This window comes from the organism of the source record quoted next, unplaced genomic scaffold (genome assembly GCF_019419815.1).
Source record: "Pyrus x bretschneideri cultivar Hongxiangsu unplaced genomic scaffold, Pyrus_bretschneideri_v1 Contig45, whole genome shotgun sequence".
Taxonomy (NCBI): Eukaryota; Viridiplantae; Streptophyta; class Magnoliopsida; order Rosales; family Rosaceae; genus Pyrus; species Pyrus x bretschneideri.
In genome coordinates this window covers 1,825,477-1,839,532 of record NW_025999779.1, presented here as the reverse complement: position 1 = coordinate 1,839,532, position 14,056 = coordinate 1,825,477, and the positions used below count along the sequence as shown (strand labels likewise).

Sequence of the window (14,056 nt, the reverse complement as noted above, 5' to 3'; positions counted from 1 at the left end):
TCTAGATCATAATATTTTGATCATGAGTGCAGAATTAGTTTAGATCAGAATATTATGATCATTCTCAAACCAAGCCACATATTGAGGATTTAGTGCAGATGTGTGATTTCATGATGAATCAAGAAGGTATTTGGGCGGAGCCACCATAGGTCATCAATAATTCCAGTGAAATTATACTGACGGAAGATCAGAGCAAAGAGAGCACTCCAGGTAAGGTAATTTGTGGTGGTCAGTTTAATTAGAACCATAGATCCAATATTCTGGATCTCAATCGAAGAAACCAATGGTGTAGTTGAAGAATTAGGGCACGGAACCTATTACGGACTTACATCCCAAGCTCAAAAACTAGTATGTGACCAATAAAAAAACAACATCTGCTGGGTTCAAATCCATTTTAAATGTTTACAACCTAGCCTAACCGGCCCACCAAGCCGGCCCTAAAAAGATGCATGTATGTCCAGGCCTCCCGAGGCAGAAGACAAGTCCCTCTCCCTTGTCCGACCAGCACCAACAGCAAATGATGACTTCAACTAAACTTTGTGGAAGTATCTGAGTGACTCTATCCTACACAGGAAGCATGGGCTCATTATTCTACTAGCCCCACAGTCAAAGCATACCACCTTTTCTTCCGTTTCTGAGCAGGTTTTTATTTTGACTTCTATTGAAGAAAGTGTCTCTACTCCAATAAGCACCCCAAATAACTAACAAATAGAGAAAAAAAAATTAAAATCATTACACGATGATTAAATTCAATTGCTCAATCACGAAAATTCTCCCTATGCTCCATTGTATCGTATGCACCGGATTTTTTTTCCTTTAGACCTAAGGGCCTAAAAACCCGATGAACAAAATTCTCGAGAGCATACCAAAAAAATCCTCAGTCTCCATAGTTAGAGTTGCACCCTTTTCAGTTTTTACTCTCTGATTGAGAAGGAAACATTGCTGTAATCCAACCTGAGGATCTGGCATTCTTGTCTCTTCCATTTGTTTTTCACTTTTTCCATTTCTGTTTCAGACTAGGGATATCGATTCTGTGGCAGACTAGCACTAAAAAGCAGTGTGTGTTTTCCACTATCTCAAAAGGGGAGGATATGCAAACAAAATGATTCATGGTAAATGAATAAGGGCAGGCAGGCTTCAAGCATCTCCAAGAATGCTAGCAAATAGTTGGTTAAATTTGATTTCAAATAATTACTTCGCAGCTATTTGATAACCAGTTACAAAGGTGTGAGTGCCTGAAAAGTAATGTACTACTTTAATACTGCTACTCCAACCACGCTCTCTAGAATGGTGGTGCCAGTAAATTTTTGTCTAGATCTCCTCCTCTAAAGAAGATATACCCTAGAAGCGTCAAGGTGATATACTGAACTAATAACACGATGTCGCTTATTTTAAGTTTCACATGGTAATGCATAATTTGTTTAGAACATTACAACCTTGACTTGCCCAATTCATCAGTCCTTCTCCCATCACTTACCACTCATATATTTACCTTGTATTCCCTTGGGACAGAGATTAGGTGGAGGGCCACTCTCACACACACATGCCACCCACAAATCAAACACCAAAATCTCTCAAATTACCATGTCATTTTCTAATGCCATACATTCATTCTCTCTCTCTCTCTCTCTCTCTCTCTCTCTCTCTCTCAGCCTTTGTCCACTACCAGCCACTAACTTGAAGTATTCATTTCCCAAAATCTCTCAAATTACCATGTCATTTTCTAATGCCATACATTCATCCTCTCTCTCTCTCTCTCTCTCTCTCTCTCTCTCAGCCTTCGTCCACTACCAGCCACTCACTTGAAGTATTCATTTCCCTCCACCTCTTGGGTCTCTGTCTATTTTTTCATCTGTATTCAATCTCCCTCCCATTTCTCTGTCTTTAAACTCATGCACATGGGCATCAAATAACTCAATAATACTGTCCCCCACAAGCTCCATCACATATACATGCATTTATCCTATTCAGATCTGGACTGGGTTGGATTGGACCATTTCAAATCGCCACAGACCGATGGACCAATCAAGTTCAAAGTTTGGACAGTGACATGCAATTAATCAAAAGCCTAACATGCAGGTCTCCTTTTTATCCCAGTCCCAGGTCTACATCCGACGCCATTATACCCATTTGCCATGCGATCAGTGTTGGACAGTGATGGATTTCTAACGCAGTTTATCCAATTCATACTCAAACTGCAGGGGTGCTAATCATTATTGTGAAACACCAACTGGATTCCTGGCACGATTGATCTTGACAATTAAAGCATGCACACGTGGGTTTGTACGTCGAGTTGTCATCATGTTGTGAAGGTTAGAGTTTAAGAGAATCTGTCTTGTAACCGGTTGTATCTCTCCTGGCTCCTATATAACTCTATCTCTTATTACGTGACCTGGACTCCAGAGAATATAAAACTGGAGATAGCTAAGAATCTCTTGGTGAAAATCCACAAGGGTTTAATTATCAATTTCAATATTTGCCGACTATCATTCTCTTCAAAGATTCATAAGGGTAGAGAAACATATATATGGTAAAAATAAGGAGTTTTTTTTTTGGGGGGGGGGGGGTTTGTTGGGGTTTTGGTGGTGGAAGAAAGATACTATTACTATACCAAAAACAGAAAAACAAAAAACAAAAACAAAAAATCAGAAGGGGTGGTATGTGGGCATATACTCCTCTTTACTAGTATGTGACTTCACCTTACTTTCCTTCTCCTTCTTCCTCTTCTCGCGGTTTTACTGATGAACTTGAACCTGATGCAATTCCAATGGCTTGGGTGTGCGTGAATCTTTGTAGCTGTATCATGCGCGCATAACACCCATCCGGGTAATTTTTCAATAGATGGGAGTGGGATCCTTGCTCTGCCACCTTTCCATCATCAATCACTGCAATGACATGCGCATTTCTGATAGTTGATAGTCTGTGTGCAACCACAATTGTGGTTTTTCCCGAGCAAGCACGCTCTAGTGCCTCTTGAATAGAGCTCTCCGACTCAGCATCAAGTGCGCTTGTTGCCTCATCAAGAAGCATAACCTCTGCCTTCCTCAATAAAGCCCTGGCAATTGCAACTCTTTGTTTCTGTCCTCCAGATAACTGAACTCCCCGTTCCCCAACAAATGTTTTGTATCCCTCCGGCAATGCAGATATGAACTTGTGAGCGTTAGCCAGATTTGCAGCTTCAATGATCTCAGCCTCAGTTGCTGACTCGTGTCCATAAGCAATATTTTCGTATATGGTTGTAGCAAAGAGGCATGGCTCTTGTGGAACCACGGCAATGTGCCTTCTTAGGGACTTCAGATTGTATTTTCGAATATCCTTCCCATCAATCATAACTCGTCCTGATGTTGGGTCGTAGAATCGCTGTATCAGCGCAATGACTGAACTCTTACCACATCCACTAGGACCAACAAGGGCAAGAGTCTTGCCTGCTCGGGCACGGAGGGAGAGGTCACGGAAAATAGGGACATCAGGGCGAGTAGGGTAAGTAAAGTCTACATGCTTCAATTCAATTTCCCCACGCAGACGATCAGGGACTACAGTAGCATCTGGATCATCAGGTTCAATTTCAGTTTTGCGGTCAAGGAGTTCAAACACTGATCGCATGGCTCGACCACCTTTGATAAAGTCAGGTGCCAGGGTCAATGTTTCTGCTGCACCATTTGCAGACACCATGAGGACCATGAAAACTCGGATTGTCTTCGAGAAGTCGGAGATTCCATGCTTTACTAGCCAGGAAGCATACCAAAGACCTAGAGCATAGGAAGCATAAAGTGCAAACTGAGCTATCCCAAATCCAATTCCAGCAATCTGGCCCTTCCAAAAGCACCGGCGTAGTGGAATCTGGAGGTTTCTGGTGAAAAGACCAACAATTTTTCCCTCTGAATTAAATGCAGCAACAGTCCTTACATTGGCTATGGCCTCCCCAGCTAGTTGGGTGGCCTTGGCATGTGCAGCTTCAAGGTCTCCAGAGAAACCCGTCATGAACAGTTTCTGTTACAAATTCACCAACAGACCAGTAAATTACATGACCGTGTCAACAGATAATCTATCAGGGAAAAAGAGTAGAACATGCATCAATTTTCACTAGAGTATACTCTTTCCCCCAATTAAATGTCCAGTTTGAATGTGGCAAGATTCGATTAGTTTCCCATGATTTCTAATGCATGCTTGATGAACTATTTTTGGAAAAAAAAAAATACCTGCAAAACTGTGGCTGCAACAACCAAAGGGAAGACGGCTATGAGGACAAGGGCGAGGCGCCATTGCAAAACAAATCCCGCAGTGCAAGCAACAAGCATGAGTGCTGTGTTCTGTACAATCACAGAAATCCTGTCTCCGATAGCTGATCTGACATTGTTGGCATCAAGAGCCAGCCTTGCTGAAATCCTGGCACTCTCATTTTCCTCCTGATCAAACCAAGCCATTTCATTTTTCAAAACTGCTGTCAGCATTTTCTCCCTCACCCGTTTTGTGAGGTTTTCTCCCACAATATCCCAAAAGAAATGTTGCAATGTGTTGAAGATTAGTGCAGCTGATGAAAGTCCAATTAACAAGTAGCAGTACTTATTAATTTGTTTGATCATGAAAGCATGGTCCAGATTGTAGTAAACACTGAGGACAGCACTTAGAACATAGGCAAAGAAAGCACTTAGAGAACCACAAACAACAGAGCCAACTGACCCAAGTAAAGCGTAAACCCATTCAGGAGAGTTCATTTTAGCAAGGCGCCAGAAGGAACTAGCTTGCTCCTTGAAGGGTAGTTTTTCATGCCGGTAATTGGGATATGAGGCATCAAGGGAGAGACTAAAATCAGAAGTAGAAAAGTCTGATAGCCGACGTGAGTATGGTGATCGACCATATGAGGAATTTCTGGCAATTATAGGTGAGCTCACAGAGTTTCTGGCACTAGAAGGCCTGCAAAATGAAGAACCGTGATAAGCACATATATTTGTCAAGTTAAAAACTACGCATTTACAGTAGAGATAAATAAATGTTCAAGAAACAATCATGAATCGACAATGTGTGGACCCTACCTTGCGCTACTCTTTCTCGCATTGTTGAGAGCAGTTTCATGTGCCATCTCTTGCATCCGAATGAGCTTGGCATAGACACCGTTTTCTCCCTTCGAGAAAAGTTCATCATGGGTTCCAATTTCAGAAACACTTCCTTGTTGGAGAACAGCTACAAGGTCAGCTTTGCGAATGGTTGAAAGGCGATGGGCAATGACAAGAGTTGTCCTTCCAATCATAAACCGGTCAAGGGCTTCTTGCACCAGCTTTTCCGACTCAGAGTCCAATGCACTTGTTGCCTCGTCTAAGAGAAGGATTGCTGGGTTTTTCAGCATTGCCCTAGCTATGGCTATTCTCTGCTTCTGTCCTCCAGACAACTGCAGTCCTCTCTCCCCTACCTGCCATTTTCAACTTATCGTTAATTTGCGTATAATTTTACACTTAAGTTCACTTTTCCATTAATTCAATAATTCTTATTTAATCTCAGACATACTCTATAGAAAGAGATGAAAGTTTTACAGCAGGTTTTAGTCTAATCGTTAATCCCAGACAAAATATGTACTTTTTTTTTTTTTGTTACAAGACGACATTCTAAATGCTCTAATCTATGGGGAGGGGGAATCGAACTTCAGTTTTCTTCCTTGTATCTTCTTTTGTCTTGAACTTGCTATTATTTAATCTAAATAAATATTCCCTTCTATTTATTCAGTCCAATGTTTCACCATGGACATGCCAAGCCTTATGATTCCTGCACATGCATTGTTGATTGCACCATGTTACTGTCTACCAAATGCAGACATGACCAAACGCTTCCCCACATTGACCTTTATTTAAAAATTAAAGAAAAAAAACCTAAAGATAAAGTCCGTTCTTGTTTGTTGACCAAATAACTTAATGCATCTTTAATAATATATAATATAAGAAACTAAAAGCCATTAGAAATTGACCTGAATCTGGCTCCTTTCACTCCAGATCCAAAGAGATTTTAAGTTCTAAACAATCCTAATTGTTTCGGGTGTCCGAAATGTATCTCAGAGGGGGTTCAGATTCACGTTGAACTGTGCTAATTTGTGAATATGATAATTGTATGTTACTGTCGTAGTTAGCTCACCTGAGTATCAAAACCATCAGGAAGTTTGATAATGAATGAATGGGCATTGGCAACTCTGGAGGCTTCTTCGATCTCAACTTGGTCCGCATCCGGCCTGCCCAAAAGTATATTCTCTTTAATGGTGGTAGCAAACAGAGCTGGTTCTTGGCTCACAAGCCCTATTTGCTGCCTCAGCCACTTTAGTTTCAATGTCTTTATGTCATGTCCATCTAGCAGCACTTGTCCTGCACACAAATTCAAATATATGAACTCGGGAGCAACGTTAACATCTATTCGGAATTTGGATCGAAGACATTGGAAATGAAATGACTGGATGATTTACCTGAGGAAGGATCGTAAAACCTCTCAATGAGAGAGACCACAGTGCTTTTACCAGAGCCACTGCTACCAACCAACGCAATGGTCTTTCCAGCTGGAACATTAAGCGAGAAATTGTTGAGGATACGATCATCCTGCCTCGAAGGGTAGGAAAAATCAACATTTTTCAGCTCAACTAGTCCTGTAACGGACTCTAATTCCATTCCTGCTTCGCTATTCCGGTCCATGCCTGGTTTGTGATCAATAATTTTGAAAATCTTTGCGGCTGCAACTTTAGCCTTCACGAATGCGCTCATGCTTGGGACAGACTGTCCTAACCCTCTGTTGATCAAAGAGAAGCATGAACGTACAGCAATTTAACAAGTAAAACAGTTTCAAACTCACACGAACGTAACACAGTACTTACATTCCACCTAGCATGACGGCAAACATGGTGGAGATGGCAAGACCGCCATTGGTGAAGTGGTGCCTTACAAGATAACCCCCATACCATAGAAGAAGTGCATAACAGCAGAAAACTACAAAGTAAGTTGCTCCGAGTCCCATTCCTTTAGCAAATCCACTTTTGTAACCAAGCTTCTGAGCCACCTTCAATGCCGCCGAGTATGCTTGTAGCGCTCTCGATTCCCCAACGTATGACAAAACAACTCGAATTTGAGCTACAGTCTGCAATTTGGCTAGAAATCAGCTAAACCCCATATGCAAAAACAGCTTAAATTTTTCCACAAATCAAGTAAAAATCGAAGCTCGGAGACGTAGATGAGGCAAAAGGAAGCTGCATTTTCTCACCTGTTCTACCGTGTGTCCTGCTTGTGAAAGAGCATCTTGGCTCTTGCCTGAGATTTTGCCTAATGCGGTGGTATGAATGGCTCCGATCACCGCTATCAGCGGAACAACAGCAAGTGTGACAAGTGCTAATTGCCACACAGCAGTAAAACCAACCACGAATCCAGACACAAATGTTGCCATATAGTGAATGAAATTACCTAACTGCACGAAAAAACCAATCCCAAATGAGAACCAAATTTACCAACTCGAATTTTCGAGCAAAAGTTTCGAACTTTCCGCTTGCTTCACCTTCTCACTAATGGCGTCCTGGACCATCACTGCATCGGTGTTGATTGCAAAAACGACGTCGGATGTCCGAACCTCAGTGTCAAAGTACTGAACGTCCTGGCTCAGAGCAGCCTCAAGGTACTTTATCCTCATCTTTGTTGATTGCCGCTCTCCGGTCCACATCCAACAAGAAATCTCTGCAACCCAAATTTAGAAAAAAAGTCCCAAGTCCTCACTTGCATTAGCAAAAACCCCAGAAACGAAAACCCAAAATTATTATAAAAGAAAAATAAAATAAAATAAAAAGCCAACGGTTAAAAGCTCACCGGCCCATGAAGCCGCCCATATTGCCGCTCCAACCACCAGAAAGTACAATGCGTACTAAAAAAAAATCACAAACCCAAAAAAGGTCAGTAAAAAATGGAGTTTTGAACTTTTGATTCGATCACCGCATTCATAACAGCATGCTAAGATTTCGTTTCATATAGTACCTTCAAAACCTCCTGCATCATCTTATCCATGTCGTTCGCATTCGCGCCGAAAGAATTAACAAGATCGGCGAAGAACCGGAGAAAAATGGGGAGAGAGCTCCCATGCACGACAGCTCCGACTGACCCAACTGCCATCAGAACGTAATCCAACCCATCAGCGAATCTGAAGAGTTCCTTGAACTGAACTGCAGGTAAAGACTCCGGCTTTTCTCCACCGTCGCCGCCGCCGGTGGAGTCCTTTTTGGGCTCGGAGCTCTCCATTCTGTCTGCCCTTTGGGGAGTTGATGTTGTTGCCCTCTGGGGAGTTGATGTTGTTGCCGTTGGGTTTGATGGGTTTGCTGGTGGATTGGTTTTAAAAGGATCGGCAGCATCAGGCAGCAGCTCAAGACCTTGCATTTCGGACCATCTCCACTGCTCAATCGTCTTTATCCCTTCAGAATCTTGTGACATTTGCAAAAAATTCCTAGCTTTATGAACAAGCCAAACACTCTCTCTCTCTCTTCTGTCTCTCCTCTCTCCTCTCTCCTCTCTCCTCTCTCTACTCTCTCTCTCTCTCTGTCTCTCTCTCCTCTGCTATCTCTCTCTTTTATCAGTTCAATCTACCTGGTGGCTTTTGGAGCTCATTGTCTTCGCTTCTTCTTACTCTCCTCTGATTTCTTTCACTCCCTCTCATAATTTTGTTGTTTTGTGTGTTTTTCGTTATCCTGTTTCCATTGGTGCCTCCCATGTTTTGGTGCGTTTTACGGTGGGAGGGATTGCTTCACTTTTTATAGAGAAATGCTACACTTAGCACTGATTTGTATTATTTTTTCAAGACTATTTTCAATTTTTGGATTAAAACTTAACAGTTTTTAGCTTAAAAAATTTGGATTTTAACTTAGAAACTGTTTTTCTTCTCCAATCCTTATGGCCTAAAATTTTAGTCTTAAATTATTAAAAAATATATTTTAGCCTTAAATTATTAAAAAATAAATTTAGACTAATTTTTTTCTTAAAGTAATTTAAAAAAAATTATGCAAAAATATTTAGATTCCAATAAATATTTAGATTCTGCAAATAATTTTTCGGAAATATTATAATCCAAAAATATTTAGATTCTGATAAATATTGAAAAATCACTAAACCGACACTAAGAAACTCGTGAAATACTACGAAAGAATATAAAACACATAAAATATTTTTTTAATTACTTTAGCTGTTGGATTTAAATTTGAATAGTTAGATGGATGTAATTATTTTTTTAATTACTTTGACTTTTTTCTTCCTTTTGTTTGTTCTTAGATGGATGTAATAGTTGTTATGACCATAAAAAAAACAAAAAAAAATAAGGTAGATGTGATAGTTGAGACGTAAGTTAGGCCAGGTAGAAAAGGTAGTGTATCTGCTGTTGGACTGAAGTTCAAATTTTCCATCCCATAAGTGTAGTTTAGAATAAAAGTAACGTTACATTTATTATTTATTACTATATTGAGGTAAGGTCTACCAATACATGTCTGTTCCAACTTCATTACAGATTGAAGTTCAAATTTTCCATCTCATAAGTGTAGTTTAGAATAAAAGTAACGTTACATTTATTATTTATTACTATATTGAAGTAAGGTCTACCAATACATGTCTGTTCCAACTTCATTACAGATATTATAAATAATAGTACAAATAGATGATACGAATAATATTTTTGTTAGAATAATAGTTTGTAAAATAAATAAAAAATCAGATTGACAGTTGAAGGTCTCAAGGCCGAGTTACTTTGGCTTCTTGTACAAGTTAAATTGTAAAAGCACGCACAAGGGAAAAAAATTCACTTTCTTGTAAAGTTCAAACCTGCTCCCCCTCTCTGTTTATCTCCTCTAAATCCGGCGTTGTTGCTGCTCACTGTACGCTTCACCACCACCCCCACCGTCACCCCCCAAAAAATAACTTCTATTATTTAAAAGGCACCCAATCAAACCCCTTCCTTATCAAATATTTAAATTATGGTCTGTAAATATTCCTTAATTGTATTATTGCTGCGTTTTCTTTGAATGTTGACTGAAAAAACTGTGGACGGTGAGCTCACTTTGTCAATGTAAACTCTGCTATTTTCCCACAAAGTTAGCTGCTTTTTCTTTTTTATAAGATGATAGCGTTAGTGATTAATGTCAGATTAGGAAGCAAACAGACTTCGAACTCACATTAAAATTTAAAGGTACAACTCATTTCTACCATTGTAGTAAAATGCAACTTGCCAGAAAGTTAGCTGCTTTCAATATAAAAAAGGACACTTAAAAAAATAAAATTAATTTGTCAAAAAAAATTGGTTAATTAACCCACGGTCTATTTTTATTTACCAAGAAAAAGCCAAGTTCCATTTTCCACTTTTGCAGTTATTTTTAATTAGATAATTGAAATTGTTAAAAAAAAAAAATCAAGTGGGATTCCAGAAAATTGTAAGTGGTGGACAAATCTGAGGATTCCTCTAAATTTTGATTGAGTTAATCTTTTGCAGAAATGCCAGCGAATATCTGGATTTGTTTAGGTGCAAGATTAATATTCCCTAATTAATTAACTTAATTAGTCAGAGTACAATCTGACTCTGAGCTTAAGAAGTGATTAAACAACTTAAGCATAAAATTCAGCCAACTGTTGTGTTTCATACTTTCAGGCTCTGTGAATATATTCAAATCACGCTTTGGAGTTTAATAAACGAACTGGGCTGTAAGTCAGCCCCTTTTTTCAGCTAAAATACAATAAACTGATTAACATCTGACACCCTGAAAATACCTTCGAGTTTCAATTTTTTTAGTATTGTTTTTGTACTCGGATTGTGTACAAATTTGAGATGACTTATTTACGTTTCTTTTAACCTTAATTATTTATTTCGTATCATTCAATGTTATGCAGTATTGAAGAATATTTTTTTTTACATTTTGTTAATCAAGCGGACAAGAATTCTCTAACTTGAATACAAGAAAGAAAGCACAGTGATTTAGCGATGAATGAATATAGGTTTGCAATTGTTATCTTTTTATATAACGATATATATATACACTCAAAAGAGAGCACAATAATTTAACGAACTTGACTAAATCTAAGTTTTCCATTAGTTGTTTTCTTGGCACAATCATATATTTATACTAACATCAAACTCGCCATTCTAAGTCTGGATTGTTTGTTCTTTTTGTTCAGCTTTGGTTAATTTTAAGGAATAAAGGAAAAGTGAGTTTTGATAGCTTTCTCTCTTTTCACGCTTACAGTACCATGTATCTGGTTCTCCCTCTGCAAGGTCTCGTTTAGCAGAGGCTCTGTCTGTTTTGCTTTCGCGTTTCGCCTGCGGGAGTTTGTCGACTCTTGTAACTCCCGCCTTCAAAAATGCCACTTCTGTTGCATTTTTTTCACATGCATGCCCTTCCTTCACCCATTCTTCTGGTCAGTTTTTACTTACATATGTCACTGCTTCACCTATTTATTTATGTCTCCACTTGTTTGGTTTTGTGTCATATTTGTTTCATGAGTGTAATAAATGGTGCAATAGTTCTCTTCTTTGTGTTGTAGTACTTCTGTATGATGAATTAATTTGTGTATAATTAGAGTTCGATAGATCTTTTGTAAGGCATCGATATTGTCTTTAACTTCCTCCTTAGGTTAATATTGGATGTGATCATCTCATTTATATCTCAAATTTTATCTTAGAAAGCCTTGGTACAACCTGATAACAATATTTATAATTTAAGTTAGAGTTCATGTCACGATACAAATAGATTTACAGTATTTATCCTATAGTTCATTTTAAGGAGATCAACATACATACATAAAACGGGTTTCACGTCACATAGTATTATATGATTTAATAATAATTGTGTGGTAAGACATTCACAATAATGATTTTATTGGAACAAAACGCTATAGACAGTAGATATGTTTTGTGTAAGTCATTTTCCATTTGAAAAGGTTAGGATCCATTAATGACATGAACTAGAAGACACTGAACCCCAACGACTACTTTTAACATGGGATAGAGAACTTGGTGAAGTAGAAAATATGGAAATAGGTAAATCTGATGGAGAAGGTAAATATGCTACAGTTACTACTTTTGGGGAGTAATACTTGCATTCTCTTTTTTGAGGAGAAAGCTCGTTCACTTGTAACTAACATATCTTCATCACAAAAATTTTATAATCAAAATTGTTCAATGTCTTAATTTTTATTTGAAAATTATCCTTACAAAAAATAAAAAAAACATTCGAATAAAAACTCATTTACTCATCCAAATGGTTCAATGTCTTAATTTTTATTTGAAAATTACCCTTATATTACGCTAAAATCATGATTTTGTCCCTATAGTTTGATGTAGATCCACTTAGTTCCTATGTCAATTGTTCTCGTAGTTTACTCATCGTAGCAATTCAAGAACAATAGCTTATTTTTTACGATTATTATACTTAACTAATTATGTAAGGGTATATATTGAACTTTTTGATGTTTATATCTTAAAGTGTAAAAATTATCTCCACTCTTATTAATAGACGTAGATTAGTATCGGCAATTGACAATGTTACGATCCCATTATTCATCTTCAATCACCAAATGCTATAAACTAAGGCTTATGTATGAACCCTTATATCAAGCTAAACCCCCTGTAGTTTGAGCGAAGATCCAATAGTCGTTGTAGTTTCAATTGGCGCAATTTAATCTTTGTAGGTTACTAGCTATAACAATTTAAGAAAAAATAGTTTAATTTTGTAGATTTTTCAACTTAATTAACTCAAGAGTTGAGGCTACAAAAGGTAGGAACTAATAATCGTTCTTAAATTGAAACACTTAATAAATCATATGATTTAATGCGCAACAATCACTGTTCTAAAAAATCACCGTCTAGACGCTAGACAGTTGGTCACTGCTTCGATTAATTTTTCAGCTTTGAAAATTAATATCAAGTGCCTAGGCACCCGCCTAGTTTGCTAATCTCACAGATAAAAAACATATAACTTTCATTTTGCATTTTATTTTTTTAATAAATTGTAAGAGACTTATTAAATTCTTAGATGAAAACACATTATGTATTTGTTCCCCATGGTTTCATTATGTTTTAATACTTTATAATTTGTATGTCATTCTATTTTATAGTTTATATATCTCAATGAAATTATATATGTTTTAAGTATAAACAGACATTTATTCATACAGTATTAATAAATTTACTTAAATCTGCACAGGCCCTAGGCCTGAGTCCACTGCCCAACTAGTGCTTAGCGTTTTTTAGAACCTTGGCAATAGTGGAGTGAATGAGGCAAATCAGCTAATTGAATTGTTAATGGGTACCCATTAAAACTTGTTTAATTTGTTATCATCATAATATAAATGTGAGATTGGTAGTGGTAATGATGGTGTTAGGTGAAATCTAATTAAATGAGTCTTAATGAATACCTATTAATAGCTCAATATGTTGATTTGCCACCTTGACGATTGAGACTACAGAAACTAAAAATAAAACTTGACCGAAATCATGTTACACTCATAGTACACTATAATTCGCATTTTGACTGGAATAAGGTGACATTGGCATTACCATCCTAAATACATTTGTAAGCACCCAATAAACTTGTTAGAAATATAATGAAATTTGCAGGTTGTTACAGTGTAGGTATAAATTAATAGGTTGGTGACCAAACTTCTATATGGCAGAGTTAAATTAAGGTTAATTTCCCTAATAAAAAATAAAACTACTATTTACACTTTAAAATTTTAATTATGCACTGCTTATAAAAGATTTTTTTTTTTCAAAATATAAAAAATTTAGAGTGCTTAATTAAAATTTTAAAGTGTCAATATTTTTTTTTTTATAAAATGGGAAAGGAGAATAAAATTTAAAACCCAAGGAAAATACTCAAGTGGCCACTCAAATGTTCAAAAGTGGTGCATGTGGCCCTCATTATGCCGTTTTCATTGTCTTTTATAAGGTTAAGTGTGGTTTATTTTAAGATTATTCCTTAATTATTAAGATCATGAGGGATCTTAGTTTATAAGTAAGGATGATTTCCTTTGATGTGGCTGTAGATACACAACCACAACCACAAGATGTCATCTTAGCA

General features: G+C 37.5%; 1 protein-coding gene across 1 annotated transcript; it reads right to left on the bottom strand.

Annotated features, from left to right (window-relative positions):
* Positions 1 to 2,435: 2,435 nt before the first annotated feature.
* Positions 2,436 to 8,590, bottom strand: LOC103965492 (ABC transporter B family member 1-like). The gene is made up of 10 exons (XM_048567514.1): positions 7,986 to 8,590; positions 7,821 to 7,875; positions 7,516 to 7,691; positions 7,228 to 7,428; positions 6,845 to 7,104; positions 6,443 to 6,759; positions 6,121 to 6,344; positions 5,034 to 5,407; positions 4,200 to 4,914; positions 2,436 to 3,990 (listed from the first exon to the last, which is right to left on the bottom strand). Exons 1-10 carry the CDS (start codon positions 8,433 to 8,435, stop codon positions 2,701 to 2,703), a joined length of 4,062 nt encoding a protein of 1,353 aa, XP_048423471.1. The 5' UTR covers positions 8,436 to 8,590; the 3' UTR covers positions 2,436 to 2,700.
* Between the last annotated feature and the right edge of the window lie 5,466 nt (positions 8,591 to 14,056).

What these genes read in the sequence shown, in the direction of transcription:
- LOC103965492 (XM_048567514.1), bottom strand. Translation starts at nt 8,435, where the DNA reads ATGTCACAAGATTCTGAAGGGATAAAGACGATTGAGCAGTGGAGATGG. An exon ending in CAGGACACACGGTAGAACAG is followed by an intron (nt 7,105 to 7,227) that starts GTGAGAAAATGC and finishes GCCAAATTGCAG; the next exon opens with ACTGTAGCTCAAATTCGAGT. An exon ending in TTGCAGCCACAGTTTTGCAG is followed by an intron (nt 3,991 to 4,199) that starts GTATTTTTTTTT and finishes AATTTGTAACAG; the next exon opens with AAACTGTTCATGACGGGTTT.